General features: G+C 45.9%; 1 protein-coding gene across 2 annotated transcripts in view; it reads right to left on the minus strand.

Moving 5' to 3' along the window:
* Positions 1 to 2,032: 2,032 nt before the first annotated feature.
* LOC146052139 (prefoldin subunit 4-like) overlaps positions 2,033 to 20,176 on the minus strand; it is a 36,540-nt gene continuing 18,396 nt past the window's right edge. For both annotated transcript variants that reach the window (XM_083167914.1, XM_083167915.1), the window contains exons 3-4: positions 5,141 to 5,278; positions 2,033 to 2,237 (exon numbers count right to left, since the gene is read on the minus strand). In XM_083167914.1, coding sequence (XP_083024040.1) covers positions 2,106 to 2,237; positions 5,141 to 5,239 — 231 coding nt within the window. In that variant the 5' untranslated portion in view covers positions 5,240 to 5,278 and the 3' untranslated portion in view covers positions 2,033 to 2,105. The remainder of the gene's footprint in view (positions 2,238 to 5,140; positions 5,279 to 20,176) is intronic.

Genomic DNA, 20,176 nt, shown 5'->3' on the forward strand with positions numbered 1-20,176 from the left:
CCTCAATGAAAACTTTAGTTCTGCCTACAATAGGTAGCTGTAGAGCAACATCCAGCCTGGGGGTACACATTGCCAATGGGCTTGCAATATACAGTATAACAGACGTGCACTTGAATGGGCGAGGTGTCTGTCATTGTGTACCCAGGTTAAAGGTCATTGTAGTACCAGAGGAATGAGGAAGAAGACACAGGAGAATGGCACCTCTATACAGAACTTTTCCAGCTGCAGGTTCTTAATTAAGGCGTTGCAGTGAAGTGTTGATGATGGCCCTTATTCTAGTTCACTCGCAAAGGCAAATTTCTTCTCAAATGGACAAAACCGTGTGCCCTGCAGAGGGGGGGGGGGGGGGCAGATGTCACTTGTGCAGAGAGAATTAGATTTGGGTGGGGTTTTATTTCAAAGTGAGATCTATATTGCAGTGTAAAAATAAAGCAGTCAGTATTTTCCCTGCACAGAAACAAAATAACTCACCCAAATGTAACTCTCTCTGCACATGTTACATCTGCCCCACCTGCAGTGCACATGGTTTTGTCCATTTGAGAAGGAATTTGCCTTTGCAGAATAAGGGCCGATCACTCTTTGAAGCGCCTGTCACCAATATAGAAAGACTAGGCTAATTACTGTTCCATAATTGTTGTACATCGATGTGATACATTGCAGTAGCGTATGGGCACCTTAAGGTTCTACTGTAATGAAGAACCATATTGTATGGTACTGGTGCAAAGCAATGATGGGAAAGTCAAACATATAAAAGGATGTATTGTAAAAAAAAAAAAAAAAAAAAGCTACACTATGCAACAGCCAAGTAGTCGCTAACAATATACATGGTTGGTAAATAAGTACATATGGCAGATATAGGGGTAACTTGTCCATTCTATTAGGGAATTAGGAGTGCTGGTAATCGAAGGCACCATTTGGGTACCTTAGATCAAAGGATAACAGGATATTATAAAAACATTCCTAACCATCAAAAAAATAAAAAAAAACACTGTCCAAAGCAAAGCTCCTAATTCCCATAACCCCCACCCTGTGTAACCTATCCCCAACTCAGACATACCTGGATCCCATCTTACCCCTACCCCACTATCTATACTAGCTAATTAACCCCTCCCACCCACAGACCCCCCCCCCCCCATAAGAAATGGGGCAAAAGCTGGGTGTACCTAATGACCTGTAAGGTTTACCTTATACAGGAAATATAATCTATTTTTGATTTACAATTTAAATAACAAATGTGGATGACGCTGGCATTTTTAGCAGATATTTTGCACATCTCTCATAGATGTTTGCACTCAAAGGGTTAATAGTATCCCAGCAGGGTGTAGTGAGGGTTTTTAAATGAAATTTAAAATAAGATTTTATACGGCTATTTGTCAGGGCTTTCATCTAAAACAATAAAAAACACACAAAAGAGGATAGAAGGATCTGTAGGTTTCTTCCTGCCGATACATTCTTTGTTATCATTGCTATGACAGGTGTTTCAAGGATTGATTGGCCAGATCCTCAGAATGATTGTCTCTGAGAACTAACTCATCTTTTGATGTCAGCACATTGGAGATACAGGTTGAGTAACCCTTATCCAAAATTCTCGGGACCAGAAGAATTTTGGATAAAGGATTATTTCTATATTTCAGAATATTTTTATATTTCAATGATCTTGCATTATGTTGTAAAGCATATCAAACACATGAAATGCACAAATAAAATATATTTGTGTGTATAAAACAAGGTTTCAAATCATGAAACAAAGTTTGTGTACAATCTCAGACACTGAATACCAACCAGTCATTTCCTTGCAGATATTTAGTGCCAGTTTCATATCATGTCCCCAGTAGTGCTGTTACACATGTCCCCAGTAGTGCTGTTACACATGTCCCCAGTAGTGCTGTTACACATATCCCCAGTAAGTTTTCAGCAAAAAAAATAAAATTCTGGAATGCATAGTTTTCGGAATAAATTGGATAAGGGATTCTTAACCTGTAACAAGCTTTTAGGCAGAAGCACTAATCATACAATCCCACAGACACAAGAAGATAAGCTATTCTTTTTTTATTTGTGTATGATCAATAAAAGAGGAATAAATAAAAGAAAAAAAAACACTTTATTTAGCTCTCATCTGCCTCCAGGTTGATATTGTTTCCAAACTTGGCGTAAAGATGCACTTTGAGATCTGCAAGAACTCGAAGTATCGATTCTACTTTCGACTGCAAAGATTTTATTTCTTCCTCCAATTCTTTCTGGTATAGAAAGAAAGAAAAAAAAATGTTAACACACACCGCTTAATTTACTAAGATGGGATGTTGCTATGGACAGCCAATCAGATACCATAATCTTCCAGATCTAAAAGGTGCTAAATAAATAAATTCTGATTGGCTGCCCATAGCAACAATCCATCTTCGATAGAAATCCATCTTACTAGATAATCCCCACAGAATGATATAAAAACTGTAAGAAAACACATTTACTCATTCCAGGTGTATAACAGTGCCCAGCTCCCATGCCATGAATCACAGAAGACATCCGACCAACTGAACTTACAGTTTATTATTGGTGTCACAGGACAGCACAAGACTTTGCAATGGTTACATGAAAATTAATTTGAAATTGAAGCAATCAACTTTGTAGATTGGACATTAGTCAGCACAATTAGGGGTTAACATCCAAAAAGCAAGATAGTCACATAAACCATTCAGTAGTGTAGAGCTGGGTAACCACTGGTAGATAAATCTGCAGAACAATTGGGCAGTGTGTTCTCCATACATTTGCATGCGCTTGCCCACTGAGCTGACAATCACCAGCAGCTCCCGGGCAGCTGTAAGGGCAGTCGGTGGATCGCCCATAAAAACAGCAGGATGCCCCTAGATCTTCAGATATAATCGGGCATCGGCTGTGTTGCACATCTGACACGATATATCTGTGGACGCCACCGTTCACAGATATATCGCTTGTACAGTGTGTACACACCTGAGTTAATAAAATTGAGAAATCAACAGAATTGTGCTTATTTATGCTCCAAACTATGCGAAGCATACATAGGAAACAATGGTCCAAATGTAATAGGGTGTGAGAATCAGAAAGGGAGAGTTTGAGAGAGGTTTTCCCATTTCTTTTAAAGCAGCAATCATTTACACTGATAAACCACATGGATTTTGCCATGTAATTGATTGCCGCTTTAAAAACAAGAGGGAAAGCGCTCCCAAAATCTCTCACTTTTCTGATTCTCCCACCCTATTACATTTGGTGCAATGTTTTTCTACCCTGCATCATGTAAGGTTCTGGCAGTACATCATGGTGAAGTGTCCATAAAAGTGTATATGGAGCCTTCCCCTTCATAGTAATATATTGTTCAGCTTATTTGCAGTTTATCACTGTCCTTAGATGCAACAGATCTGCAGTGTAGGTACAGTTATCTAATGTATGGAAAGTATCTTATCTGCTGAGCAACAAAAGAAAACACATCTGACATAAAAGCATTCTGCAAAGGAGGAGTTCAGCTTTTAGTAGAATGGTTATTAACTGGTAATTCCAGGTGAACAGAGTGTGAGTCTGTGTACAATGCAATAGAGAACAAGGCCGGCATGCAATGCTGTCACAAGCATAGAAAATAAAGCAGGGATGGCCATCGATGATTCAAAATCATCGATGGTTCATGGCCGATGTCGAATACTTTAGCCATCGGTGGGGGAGAAGCAGATGATTTCCATCCATCGATGGTACAGCAAAGCGATGTTTTGCCGTTTTTTTTTTCAAAGTGCCGGGACACGGAGCATAGCTCCGCCCCTGACACCCACGAAGCCCAGCCCCCATGTTTTGATTGCCTCACAGACCAATCAATCGAACACAATGGATGACCATCGATATGTAAAAATATCGATGGTCATCCATAGCATAGATTAGCACTAATCGATGGTCAGTTGCAGAATTGCCATCGATGGCAATGGCAACGATGGCTATCCCTAAAATAAAGTACATTTCCAAATAGTATAAACATTTGTGTTGCTTCTACCGTATATTGATGCAACTTATAAGATGGTATAAGGAAAGTATGGGAATGGTTGGGAAGTTGAAAAAAAAAATTAGGAAGTGAGAAAAAAATAGTCAGGGTGCGAATAAGAACAGAAAGGAAGTGAGAGGAGGGGCATAGCCAATAGCCCCGATAATATTTCAAGAGAAATAAGAGATGCATGTGTTTTTTTTTTTTTCTCATGATTTTTGTCTGATTCAATTAATTCAATAAACCCAAATTTTTGCCCAGGGCAGGAAAAAAAAAATCCTGGATGACTGCTAGCATCACTGGCAATTGTAAATTACCATGGGCAACTAACCTCATCCCACAGCCTAAATCCAGTAAGTATTTTCTATGACCATGGCTTTCTTAGAGACACCGGTTGATATTGTAAAAGTCTTTGGAAAATGAAGCCAATGGAATTTTGGCATTGACCATCATGTCAGAGCAGTTTTTATTTTCCTCTATCCTTGGTAACACCTTCCTCAGATAAGCCTTCATGTTAAATGTATCAGTCAGTGCTGGTATATGTAGGTCTATCACTAGAACTAAAACAGGTGTATTCAGATACGCATACTCTGAGAACGAGTCAGCAGTAAAGCACACTTCCAATACAAAGAATAATACCCTTTTTTTACTGACGACCTGGGAAAATGCCCGGTTTTATAAAGCTGGAAAAACTCCGGGTCTCAGTCTGACCCCAGTGAAGAGCAGGGTTGGGAACTTGAATAGTTTTCATATAGAGTGGGAATATAATAGTGTGCCTGAAGCATGAAAAGTGCAGAAGTCACACACTTATACGGTGTCCATGTCGACAGACACCAAAAATAGTGAAAAACTCATGTCGACCTTTTGTCAATGTGTCGACCTAGACATTGTCTACCATTTATAACATGACCCTTTAGTGTATATGTGACAGGCAGCAGGTAAGCAGGACAATGCAGTATTCTTTGAAGACAAATGAACCAGGAAAGATAAACTCCATAATGCCGGGGCGATATCATATAACACAAGGAAACCCATACACACAGGAACTGCATAACGCTTAGATGTGTTTTGATGATTAATAATGACACTGAATAAATGCTTCTGCATACTATGAACAGTTCACTTCTTCCTCCACAAGATACCAACCTTTGCAGCTTCCAGCATCTCCTGAGTTTCCTCCTGGGAATGACTTATAAAGACGTCGCCAATTTGATAAGGAATAAGCTGGGCATCTTCTAACATCATGATGTCATCACAGGCATCTTCCAGATTCTGAAGCTCTTTCTGTGGGGACATTTCACAAGGAAGTCAATGTTATTTTACTACATTTGTCAATGATGAATACAGCTGCCAGTTGTATTACTTCTAGGGGCCCATTTATCAAAAAATATTTTGGTACTGCTTTCCTAGCACGGCGCCCACGATCTAGATTGTATGTGTGGGGCTGATATCTCAAGCATCTCATGCATCTTATGTGTTTGTGCGGCATAAGATACATGAGATGATGCAACCGACGCGATCGACAAGATTTTTACATTGGAATCAATGTAAAAAGCCCCCAAAACCCCAATTTTAATTGCTAACCCCCCCTCATGGGTGAAATGGTCTCCCCATTGTTAACGCCACCCCACTATTGACGCCAACCCGAAGCGTGGCAAGCGCAGCGAGTCCGAGAGGGGCGGCGGTACGCGTCCTCCGACCTTTTCATACCCCCACTATCCACATCAGCGTGGAGTTGATTTTATATAGTGTGGCGAGCGCAGCAAGCCCTGCGAGGGGACGCGGAATACATGTAAAGTAGTCCGCATCCGTACGCCACGCTTCGGGCTCGGTGGCTCGCCACACTATATAAAATCAACTCCACGCCGACGTGGATAGTGGGGGTATGAAAGGGTCGGAGGACGCGTACCGCTGTGCTCGCCACGCTTCGGGTTGGCGTTGATAGTGCTGGTGGCGTTAACAATGGTTATTGGGGGCTCACGATTTTTTATCTCATGGATGCATAAGCCAATCAGGACTGAGCTATGCGTCTCCATGGAGACGCATACTGTAGCTCAGCCAATCACGCTCTCAGCCTCTGTAGCACTCGGACAGCGCTACAGAGGCTGTTAGAAGCAACGGAGACAGGCGGTTCTCCCCGCTGCCTGTCAGTGCGGGGGGAGCCGGCTGTGAAGCAGCCAGACCAGCGCTGGATCCAGGAATGGTAAGTAACGCTGGTGTAAAAGTGAGGTGTGTGTGTGTAATAAACTTGTACTTCTCTCTGTGTGTGTTTTTTATAAACATTCTTTTTACAGGTGGACTACAAGTCCCAGCGGGCCCATTAATGCCCCGCATGCTGGGACTTGTGGTTGTCCAAGTCCCAGCATGCGGGGGAGGTCTGCTGGCACTTGTAGTTCGCCGGTAAAAAGCAATGTAATGATATGTATGATGAATTTAACCCTATCAGGCCGGCGTCCACTGGCCACGGACGCCGGTGACAGCCCCGGGCTTCAGCCCTGGACGGGTGAAGCCTGGGGGGGGGGGACCCCTTTATTGGGGGGGTCCCCACTCCTCCAGGTACCCCGTCCAAGGCTGACCAGCCACGGTGCTCATGTTTTGGCCGGGGGACCTTGTATAAAAAGTGTCCCCCGGCTGTGGCATGACACCGCGGGCTGTTGGAGCCCGGTGCTGGTTTCAAAATACGGGGGACCCCCAGATTTTTTGTCCCCCGTATTTTTGGAACCAGGACCGGTCCAAGAGTCCGGGGCTGGTTTCAGAAATACGGGGGACCCCTATGCTTTTTGTCCCCCCGTATTTTTGGAACCAGGTCCGGCTCAATGAGCCCGGGGCTGGTTATGCTTAGGAGGGGGGACCCCACGCCGTTTTTTTTTTAACTTTTTTTTTTTGGAACAAAATCGCATTTATGAAAATGCGCACATTTTCATGACTGAAAATGCGCACATTTTCATGACTAAAAATCGCGGCAAATCGCGGCAAATCGCATTTTTTGCCGCTAATTCGCATCTCATTACATATGCGAATTCGCGGCAAAAAACGCGATTTTTAAAGGTGCGATTTGGTGCGATTTTTTTTTAGTCTAAAAATCGCACCCTATTACATTTCGCCCTATGTGTGTCATGTGTATAAGGGAGGCAGCCCCAGCGGTGGCGGGGGGGAGCCGGGGCCACAGGTGTTGGAGAGGTGCGCTCGGCAACCTTCTCCATGGCAACCCCAGCAGCAGCCCGCAGGCTGTTTGTCCCCTGCAGCCACCATCCCCAGGTATAGGCGGTCCTGCGCTGTCACATCTCTGAGTGACAGCGCAGTTAGCCCCTCAATTGTAGCGCTGCTTGTGGGGGGGGTCCCAGCACTGTAGTTTGCTGTGCCCGTGCTGTGTACCTCATATCAGCGTCCTCCTGTAGTGACTGAGGAGAGCCCTGGCGCTATATGTGCAACCGCTTTGAGGAGACTGAGTCCGCGCTGTATCATTATGCCGGGGGAGCTGAGGAGACGGAGCCCGCTGTGCCATTATGATGGGGGAGCTGTCAATCACCGCCCGATGGTGTCTCCACATAGCGCCTGCAGCGCTATTTCATTGCCTGTCTAATAGAACCCTCCTGATCCAGACTGCACGGCTGTGCAGACTTCAAGCCAGCAGAGAGACCTCTGCAGGAGCAGATAAGTACAATAACTGCACCAATACACCTGCACCAAGTTTGCCTGTGAGTGTGTACACCTACTGTAACCCCCTGCAGCCTATAACCCTAACCACACACACACACACACACACACACTGCAGCCTATAACCCTAACCGAACACATACACACACACACTGCAGCCTATATCCCTAACCACACACAGACACCGCAACCTATAACCCTAACCATGCGCACACACACACACACCGCAGCCTATAACCCTAACCATACACATACACACACACACACCGCAGCCTATATCCCGAACCACACACAGACACCGCAGCCTATAACCCTAACCATGCACACACACACACCGCAGCCTATAACCCTAACCACACACACACACACCGCAGCCTATAACTCTAACCATACACACACCCTGCAGTCTATAACCCTAATCATACACACACCCCGCAGCCTATAACCCTAACCATACACACACCACAGCCTATAATCCTAACCACACACACACCGCAGCCTATAGCCCTAACCATACACACACCACAGCCTATAACCCTAACCACACACACACACCGCAGCCTATAACCCTAACCATACACACACCGCAGCCTATAACCCTAACCATACACACACCGCAGCCTATAACACTAACCATACACACACACTGCAGCCTATAACACTAACCATACACACACACCGCAGCCTATAACACTAACCACACACACACACCGCAGCCTATAACCCTAACCATACACTCACGCACCACAGCCTTTAACCCTAACCATACACACAGACCGCAGCCTATAACCCTAACCATACACTCACACCCCGCAGCCTATAACACTAACCATACACACACCCCACAGCCTATAAACCTAACCATACACACACACACCCTGCAGCCTATAACCCTAACCATACACACACCGCAGCCTATAACCCTAACCTTACACACACCGCAGCCTATAACACTAACCATACACACACACACCGCAGCCTATAACACTAACCACACACACACCGCAGCCTATAACCCTAACCATACACACACCGCAGCCTATAACCCTAACCATACAAGCACGCACCCCGCAGCCTATTACACTAACCATACACACACACACACCGCAGCCTATAACACTAACCACACACACACCGCACAGTTTGCTGTGCCCGTGCTGTGTACCTCATATCAGCGTCCTCCTGTAGTGACTGAGGAGAGCCCTGGCGCTATATGTGCAACCGCTTTGAGGAGACTGAGTCCGCGCTGTATCATTATGCCGGGGGAGCTGAGGAGACGGAGCCCGCTGTGCCATTATGATGGGGGAGCTGTCAATCACCGCCCGATGGTGTCTCCACATAGCGCCTGCAGCGCTATTTCATTGCCTGTCTAATAGAACCCTCCTGCTCCAGACTGCACGGCTGTGCAGACTTCAAGCCAGCAGAGAGACCTCTGCAGGAGCAGATAAGTACAATAACTGCACCAATACACCTGCACCAAGTTTGCCTGTGATTGTGTTCACCTACTGTACCCCCCCTGCAGCCTATAACCCTAACCACACACACACACACACCGCAGCCTATAACCCTAACCGAACACATACACACACACACACTGCAGCCTATATCCCTAACCACACACAGACACCGCAGCCTAAAACCCTAACCGAACACATACACACACACACTGCAGCCTATATCCCTAACCACACACAGACACCGCAGCCTATAACCCTAACCATACACATACACACACACCGCAGCCTATATTCCGAACCACACACAGACACCGCAGCCTATAACCCTAACCATGCACACACACACACCGCAGCCTATAACCCTAACCACAAACACACACCGCAGCCTATAACCCTAACCACACACACACACACCGCAGCCTATAACTCTAACCATACACACACCCTGCAGCCTATAACCCTAACCATACACACACCCCGCAGCCTATAACCCTAACCATACACACACCACAGCCTATAACCCTAACCACACACACACCGCAGCCTATAGCCCTAACCATACACACACCACAGCCTATAACCCTAACCACACACACACACCGCAGCCTATAACCCTAACCATACACACACCGCAGCCTATAACACTAACCATACACACACACTGCAGCCTATAACACTAACCATACACACACACCGCAGCCTATAACACTAACCACACACACACACCGCAGCCTATAACCCTAACCATACACTCACGCACCACAGCCTATAACCCTAACCATACACACAGACCGCAGCCTATAACCCTAACCATACACTCACACCCCGCAGCCTATAACACTAACCATACACACACCCCACAGCCTATAACCCTAACCATACACACACACCCTGCAGCATATAAACCTAACCATACACACACCGCAGCCTATAACACTAACCTTACACACACCGCAGCCTATAACACTAACCATACACACACACACCGCAGCCTATAACACTAACCACACACACACCGCAGCCTATAACCCTAACCATACACACACCCTGCAGCCTATAACCCTAACCATACACACACCCTGCAGCCTATAACCCTAACCACACACACACATTGCAGCCTATAACCCTAACCTTACACACACCGCAGCCTATAACACTAACCATACACACACACACCGCAGCCTATAACACTAACCACACACACACCGCAGCCTATAACCCTAACCATACACACACCGCAGCCTATAACCCTAACCATACACACACACACACCGCAGCCTATAGCCCTAACCATAGAGTGTATAGTGTAAGGTACTTAGGTTCCCTAAGGGACAGTATGTGGGGGGGCGCCAGAAAATATTTTGGCTGGGGGGAGCAAAATTTATAGTTACGCCACTGTGCGACACACCGCAAAGCCCATCACACATTATGCGACACACCGCAAATTCCATTACACATTATGCGACACACCGCAAAGCCCGTTACACATTATGCGACACACCGCAAAGCCCATTACACATTATGCGACACACCGCAAAGCCCGTTACACATTATGCGACACACCGCAAAGCCCATTACACATTATGCAACAGTTACAAACTTACCAATGTTCTTTCTTCTTGTGTCCCACGCTGTTCCTCAGGCACCGCGGCTCGTCTGCATCACAGGTGTGGGAGTACGAGAGGCCTTTGCACCATCACATTACTGCTGGGCAGTACATGTGGGAGCATGGGGTCCATTTAATAATGTGACAATAGCCTTAGTGGGGGAGCAGGTGTACGTGCTGCTGCAGGACCACCATCAGGTGGATAAATGGGACTGGTGCATCAGACCCAAAAACAAGGGGCATGGCAGGAGATTGTGGACCCAGATACAAAGCTCCTGAACTGCAGGAGACTGGAGACTGCTGTTATTTCCGCCCCCCCTAGGACTGTCTCTGCTCTGAGTCAAGCAGATCGGGGACTGGCAGCCAAACACTTACCCCTTTCACACCACCTTGGTGAACCTGGTTTATTCCCACATTGTCACCATCAATACAGTATGCTTGGAGATTACATTATCTCCAAGAATCCTTAGTCTGCCAATAAGGAGCCTTTTAGGTATGACCCAGGTCCACCTTTCACACAACAGCTAATCTGATTGTACGACGTGATACGGTCATATTGTCTACAGCATTTAGGTCTACACCACTAGGTCGACCTGCATTTAGAAAAAAGGGACAGAGAAGGATTGTCTTTTTTGTTGGCGCACTTTAAAGAGAAGAAGGAATGTATCTTAAAATATACCTTTTATTAATATCTTTATAAAAACCATTTAAGTGAAAATATAAACCACATATTGACATTTAACAAACATTGAACAATAAAGAAAAAACCTGCATTTAGGTAGACATGCATTTAGGTCGACATGACTGAAGGTCGGCATGACTTAGGTCGCCAGGGTCATTAGGTCAACTTTTATAAGGTCATTAGGTCGACATGGGGAAGGTCGACAGGCAAAAGGTCGACATAGGATCATTTGACTTTTTTTTGAGCCGACATGTGCTGACAGGCGGTATTTCATGCCCTACCATCCACTAGGGCATGGTGGGAGAATAAAATAGTGTGCCGGAAAAAAAAAAAACATGTCGACTTTTCCACTGTCGACCTAATGACCCTGTCGACCTAACACATGTCGACCAAATGATCCTGTCGACCTAATGACCCTGTCGACCTAAATGCAAGTCGACCTAATGGTGTGGACCTAATGCTTGTAGACCTAAATGCAGTCTGACGAATGATCCCATTCCTTGTACGACTGGGTAAACTCTTTCATGCTGAGCCAGGACCAGGGATGCACCAGCTTGTCCTAGCAATTACATGGGTCAGACAGTCAGTGAGAAAGGGGTATTGAGACAGCGCTGCTGCATTTTGAATTTGCAGATCTCCTGAAGTAAATCGCAGCTCACGGCCCGGCAGCCAATCAGGAGAGACTGCCGATCTGCGAGCAGGGATTAGTTCACTGACAGCAGTAGATTCAAAATGCTGCTGCCCTGTTTCTACAAGTGTGACACTACTGGGGAGCAGAGGAGCCTGGAGGGGAGGGGGTGGTTGCCGGGGACCGCAGCATGTGGAGGCGGCGGGGAAGGTTTCACCGTCAGCCGGCAGGAGGCTGGGGGAGGTGGCGGCCGTGGTGAGTGGCTGTGTCGGACACTGCCATCACAATTCACTGTCAGGATTCCTCCCTTGGCTGCCCCTCACTGTCAGTCCCCCACTGCCGTGCCAGAGGCAGCTAGGCAGACTCGGAGACAAGACAATCCCTCCTCCTTGCAGACAGTCTCTCTTCCGGACTCGCGCCCCCTCCCATCCCCCCGCCCGGCTCCTCCCAGTCCTTACTCTCCCCTCCGGCGAGCTTCCCCATACAGGTGGCCGCGGCTCTCTTAAAAAAAAAAAAAAACTTAAGCATGGTGCAGGGGATTGCTTGCTGTCCATCGAGCCCACTCAGCCGCAGAAGTTCATTGGGAGTGCCAGAAAAAAACGCAGGCGTGCCTAGGGAAAAAGCAGGTGTTTCGAGGCGTTTCAATGGAGGGTGTGTGACGTTAGCTCTGGCCTCGATCAGGCTGATTTCCTTGCAGCCGCTGAGTCCAGGGCTAGGCACAGGCTGCCCATTGTGGTGAAATCATTTGATGGTGAGTGAGCTGCCCATTAGCAGGTTTGGGAAGGTAGGGATTGTACTCGGCGGCGGCGGCTAACTATTATTAGCACCGTGCTACTAATTCACTGTCATGTGAGCAGATCTGAATCAGGCCCATGGCAGAGGAGGGAAAAGTCAACGGTGGAGGGATCTGTGAGCTTCTATCTATGTTGGTCACATTGAAGGGAAAGTAACATTGGCCTTATTGCTGCCTAAGAATAGTTCTGTTGCCCTTGGCAATGGTCAGGGGCGTAACTAGATATTCGTAGGCCCCATACCAAACGTTTGTAAGGGCCCCCTATTTAGTAACTGATGGTAATAAATGTATGTAAAACATATTACTGTTGTGGGCGAGCCTGGTAATGCATATTAAAGATGGGCCCCCTTTAGCTCTGGGCCCCATAGCAGCTGCACCCCTTGCACCTATGTTAGTTATGCCCTTGGCGATGATGCAGCTGTACCCAAACCTTAAGCGCAGTGCCGTGTATTTAGGGCCCTGTTATGTGAGATATACAGGGATGTGTACACGCGTGTGTGTGTCATTTCCTCACTTCTGTCATTCATCCATTTCTATACTGTGTAACAATCTTTATTTTGTCCCTGATTTATTACCTGAATCCACTGCACCATTATAGAGCACATAGGGAAACAGTTACTTAGATGGGAGTTCGATTCCACATGGGATGTTCTAGAACAGGGGTGGGCAATTATGTTGGCTGGGGGGCCGCTTAATAAAACCAGTAAATATTCGAGGGCCGCATACATTATATCTTGTATGTGTGTGTGTATATATATATATAATACATAGCGAGCAGCACTCCTTCTCCAAATCGTCAGCCGGGTGCCTTCCAGGTATCCCAGTTAAGGGACCCACATACAATTTCGCAGATGAGGTGGCACTCACACAACAGCAAGAATGTAGTCGACAGCCTTTATGTCGTCATCAACGTTTCGAGATTTTATTACTTATCTCTTCTTCAGGATACAAATTACAAAGCGAATATAAGCATCTTAAATACCCCACACCACGTGCAAACAGCCACTGCCGTTGGAGCACGTCAGGGGACGCCCACAATGACGTCACTCCTGAGCACTACGCCATCACGGCTGCATCTAATTACAACTAGATACAACAAAAACAAATACAAACATTTACAAAAGTTTTAAAATACGTAGAGAATTACAACATCAGTACCGGGCATATGCATTTATAGATATATATAACACACCTCATATGTTGCTAATCCATAATGCAACAATTATACATTTAATCATTAAATACGCCCATTTAAGATAGATAATCCAGACAGCTATTATATGGTATATATTATAATGTGCTCGATTTACTATACGCAATACAAACATTGCGCAAACTGACAAGGTATCCTGGCTGTACTGTTAGATACTTCATATAAAACAGTGGAGTCCAGCATACTCATTAAGACCGCCCGGGGACAATGTCCCCAACCTGTGAATCCACATTGATTCACGCTGCAATAATTTCAATCCCCGATCACCCCGTCGCAGACTGCTGGGAATGTGGTCTATTATAATGTATCGTAGTACTGCCATGCTGTGTCCAGCCTCGGCAAAATGCCTTGCCACAGGCTGGTCACTGGTACCCTTTTCCAAGGCCTTTTTATCGCAGAGCGGTGGCCCGCCATCCGCTCTCGCAGGGTACATTCAGTTCTGCCCACGTAGCATAAGCTACATGGGCAAATTATCATATATATAATGAATTTGGTTTGGCATGATACCCTATACCTGATGTTAATAGGCTTACCACTGCGGGGGTGATTGAAGCTGGAGGCGGCAATGAGTGATCTACATGTAGTGCAATTTAAGCATTTAAAGCAGCCAGGCCTGGATGACAGAAAATTACCCTGAACACTTTGCTGTTGATTAATACCCGTGACATCAGTCTTCATGACCCAGTCTCTGATCGTTTTGCCCTGGGTGTAGCAGGGCAAAATACGCGTCTCCGCTAGACCCAAGGCTGGATCGGACTGTACAATTGCCCACAAAGACTTAGTCACTTGACGAATCTTATTACTTTGAGTAATAAAATGATTTACCCATGGCATCTTAATAGAGTCAGTATTTATCTTCTTTCTGGGATTGAGTAATTGGTTCCTGGGCATCAACATCGCTTTTTCTTTTGATTTTAATAATAATTCGCGTTCATACCCGCGAGCTTGGAACTTATCAATCTTGACATCAATGTGATGTTCTGCATCGTCCTCTTCACTGCAAATCCTCTTCGCTCTAATGAATTGCGAATAAGGCAAACTGTATTTGCAGGATTTAGGATGAAAACTTGTTGCGTGCAGCATCACATTGCGATCAGTTGGCTTACTGAATAATGAAGTGGATACAGTTCCATCTACAATCGATACCTTGACGTCCAAAAAATGGATAGATGAGGCATCGATTGAAAATGTGAATTTAATAGGATTATTGGTACTGTTGTGTTTTTCGATGAATTGGACAAACTGCTGCTCGGTACCCTGCCATATAATGAAAATATCATCAATATAACGGGAAAACATTTTAATATAGGGTGTTACCATATTATCACAAAAAAAGATGTTGCGCTCCGCGACCATCATATAGGCATTGGCGTACGATGGGGCCACATTGGACCCCATCGCACACCCCGAGGTCTGTAAATAAAATCTCCCGTCATACAAAAAATTATTCCTGGTAAGAACCAGATCCACACCAACTGGTGGCCCATTGTACAGTGGATTATCACTAATTAATGACCGTACAGCAGCAAGTCCCTCATCATTCGGTATTACCGTGTATAAACTTGAAATGTCTACACTACATAGCAGACAATTAGATGGTAACTCCTTAATCTATGCTAGGGCATTCAAAAAACAAGTAGTGTCTTTAATGTGACCAATGCTATTAATAATACACGGTTGCAATAGTGTGTCTAAATATGTAGACACCACTTGAAAAAGTGATCCCCTTGCTGCAATAATCGGTCGCCCAGGAGGATCCACAAGACCCTTGTGGATCTTGGGCAACGTATACAGCAAGGGGACCACTGGACTTGATGGAACCAATGCATTAGCCAAATCCTGCGATATGGCACCATTTTCAACAGCAAATTTCAAAACTGCATTTATTCCCGACTAAATATCGGGGTGGGATCCTCATCAAGCAATCTGTAAACCAAATGATCAGATAACTGTCTCTCAATTTCACATTTATAGGCAGAAAGATCTTGAATAACAATCGCCCCGCCTTTATCCGCGGGGCGGATAATAATGTAATTGTAGGAGGATAAATCTTTTCGTGCTTTGAACTCAATCCGGCTCAGATTATTACACCCATATTGCTGCTTTAAATGCTTAAATTGCACTACATGTAGATCACTCATTGCCGCCTCCAGCTTCAATCACCCCCGCAGTGGTACGCCTATTAACATCAGGTATAGGGTATCATGCCAAACCAAATTCATTATATATATGATAATTTGCCCATGTAGTTTATGTTACGTGGGCAAAACTGAATGTACCCTGCGAGAGCGGATGGCGGGCCACCGCTCCGCGATAAAAAGGCCTTGGAAAAGGGTACCAGTGACCAGCCTGTGGCAAGGCATTTTGCCGAGGCTGGACACAGCATGGCAGTACTACGATACATTATAATAGACCACATTCCCAGCAGTCTGCGACGGGGTGATCGGGGATTGAAATTATTGCAGCGTGAATCAATGTGGATTCACAGGTTGGGGACATTGTCCCCGGGCGGTCTTAATGAGTATGCTGGACTCCACTGTTTTATATGAAGTATCTAACAGTACAGCCAGGATGTACCTTGTCAGTTTGCGCAATGTTTGTATTGCATATAGTAAATCGAGCACATTATAATATATACCATATAATAGCTGTCTGGATTATCTATCTTAAATGGGCGTATTTAATGATTAAATGTATAATTGTTGCATTATGGATTAGCACAGGGCTTGACAAATTTATTAAAAATCTAGGAGCCAGGATGAAAATGTAGGAGCCAGAAAAAAATAGTGACAGTGTGCGCCAAAAAGTGACACCATTATGCCTATTACACATGTCACACATACCCACATGCCACAATGCCCATTACACATTATGCCACACACTGAAAAACCTTTTGCGTACTATACCACACACAATAATGCCCATTACATATACCCCACACACCTTAATGCCCATTACACGGTAAACCAAACACCGTAGTGCCCATTACATATATTACCACATGCCATAATGCCCATGGCATATTATGTCACAGTGCTGCTCACCTACATGATCATTGCTATGGGTTTGTGGCTTGATGCCAGGCAGGGGCATATTGAGAAAAAAATGACGGGGGAAAGGAGCCTCTGTTCTCTGGTGCCTCCCTCTGCATAAGCAGCAGGTCCCCATGGTGGGTTATAATGTTCAATACAACAGCCAGCATTGTGGCAGCCCGGTAAAACACGGGAGACGGACAGGGAGAGGCAGGGAGCTGGCAGCAGCGTCTCTGTAAGTAGCGGGTCCCTGTGGCTTGCTATCCTATCAACACTTGCAGCAGCCTTGGGTGCCCGTTTAAGACACGTAAAAAGATGGTGCCGCAGTGGGTTAAATTCAATATAACAGCCAGCACGGCGGCAGCCCGGCAGAGCGGTGCAGAACCCACCCGGCTGCCGCTGCATCAGAGCGCCTATTACACAAGCTAATCGGGAGCCGTGCTTGGGCTTTGAAATAGGCGCGCTGCTGACCTGCTCTGATACAGCGGCAGCCGGGAGAGTTCTGCACCGCTCTGCCGGGCTGCCGCCGTGCTAGCTGTTATATTGAACATATTGAACATAACCCACTGCGGCACCATCTTTTTACGTGTCTGAAACGGGCACCCAAGGCTGCTGCAAGTGTTGATAGGATAACCAGCCACGGGGACCCACTGCTTATAGAGACGCTGCTGCCAGCTCCCTGCCTTTCCCTGTCCATCTCCCAGCAGCAGCCACCACTCTTCCCGGGGGTTCTGCTTCCTGGCAAATCTCGTCGCCAGTCAGCAGAATCTGGTCGCCATGGCGACCTGGCCCCCGGGTTTTGTTGTGTGTTATATATATCTATAAATGCATATAGATATATAGGTACTGATGTTGTAATTCTCTACATATTTTAAAACTTTTGTAAATGTTTGTATTTGTTTTTGTTGTATCTAGTTGTAATTAGATGCAGCCGTGATGGCGTAGCGCTCAGGAGTGACGTCATTGTGGGCGTCCCCTGACATGCTCCAACGGCAGTGGCTGTTTGCACGTGGTGTGGGGTATTTAAGATGCTTATATTCGCTTTGTAATTTGTATCCTGAAGAAGAGATAAGTAATAAAATCTCGAAACGTTGATGACGACATAAAGGCTGTCGACTACTTTCTTGCTATTGTGAGTGCCGCCTCATCTGCGAAATTATATATATTATATATATATAATATATATATATATATATATATACACATCTATACATACTTGTGTACACGTACGTACATACAGTGTTACACGTGTGTGTGTATGTGTGTGTATATATCCAGCCGGCACTCTGCTCAATAAACACAACTTGGTCCGGAGCATGTCATCCACATTACAGCGGTAATATATCCCAGCACTCCGACAGCTTCATACGGACACTCAAAGAAATTAAATACTCAGACACTGAGGCTTGTCAGCAACGTTTCAATGCTCATCAAACATTGTCATCAGGCTGATGCACATAAAATAATTGCCTGTTCCTTACTTTGATTTTATTTATTATTAATTCTCTGTGCGGTGTGGTGTGGTGTTCCTTGAGAGGGGGAAGCCAGGAGAGAGCTGCGTTACTGCGTAGCAGCCGTTTTGCCGCCTCAAAGATTTGCCGGCCAAAACCCTACTGCACCCGCCCTGCACAGAATTTCAGGGAGCCTGGGAGGGGACACGGTGACACTTTATAACTGCTGCCACCACCGTTAACATGACAAGCGGCCCGACTATAGCCGCTTGTCAGCGCCAGGACAGACATAGCATTTGCATTATGATTAGTTTTTTACTGCTGCCGCCGTTAATGTCCGTCTTTGTCTGCCGGAAGCGTGAGAGGGGACGCGGTGACACTTTATTACTGCTGCCACCGCCGTTAACATGACAAGCGGCCCGACTATAGCCGCTTGTCAGCGCCAGGACAGACATAACATAAGCTTTGCATTATGATTAGTTTTTTTACTGCTTCCGCCGTTAATGTCCGTCTTTGTCTGCCGGGAGCGTGAGAGGGGACGCGGTGACGCGGCCGCGCCAACCAATGGCGGAGAGGCGGCTGCCGCGTCGCCTCCCACGCTTCCAGTAATGCTGTGCGTGGCAGGCACAGAAGGGCATTAACGGCGGCGGCAGCAGTAAAAAAGTAATCATATTGCAAAGCTTATGTTATGTCTGTCATGGCGCTGACAAGCGGCTATAGTCGGGCCGCTTGTCATAGTAATATATGTCAGTACGACGGGCCAGACCTAAGTGTCTCGCGGGCCGGGCCGCCTGTTGCCCACCTCTTTTCTAGAAGATAATAGACAATATCTGATTGGTTTCCCAGAGCAACATCCCATCTGAAATAGAACTCCCATCTTAGTAAATGTCCCCTATAGAGTATGACACGATAGGCTACTTCATGTCTTTGTCTTACCTGAGGTCTTCCCGGCATTTTTATAAACGTCTGGTGGTCACAGTGGCTGGAAGTGGTTCCTCACTAGTGTTATATTTTGGCAGGAGATCCCATATACCCCATACACCCCCATATACCCCCAAATACCGCCATACACCTCTATATACCACCATACACCCCCATAAACCCTCATATACCACCATACATCTCTATATACCACCATACACCCCCATAAACCCTCATATAACGCAATACATGCCATACACCTCTATATACCACCATACACCCCCATAAACCCTCATATACCGCCATATACGCCATACACCTTTATATACCACCATACACCCCATAAACCCTCATATACCACCATACACTTCTATATACCACGATATACCCTCATATACTGCCATACACCTCTATATACCACCATAGACCCCCATAAACCCTCAAATACCGCCATACATGCCATACACCTCTATATACCACCATAGACCCCCATATACCCTAATATACCCCCAAATACCGCCATACACCCCCATAAACCCTCATATACCGCCATACACCTCTATATACCACCATAGACCCGCAGATCTATACATCTGCCTTATTGCCACTTCTCCCCATACCTAGTGGTGTATCTGGCTGTGAGACCATGGCCAGTTATACACATTATTCTCCTCTTGCTGATAGACCACAGATGCTGTACATACACCGATGTGCACTATTGGCTTCTGGGGATCCCGCCCTG

The sequence above is a fragment of the Crinia signifera genome, unplaced genomic scaffold, assembly GCF_055691185.1.
Source record: "Crinia signifera unplaced genomic scaffold, ASM5569118v1 HAP2_SCAFFOLD_106, whole genome shotgun sequence".
In the NCBI taxonomy this organism is placed as follows: domain Eukaryota; kingdom Metazoa; phylum Chordata; class Amphibia; order Anura; family Myobatrachidae; genus Crinia; species Crinia signifera.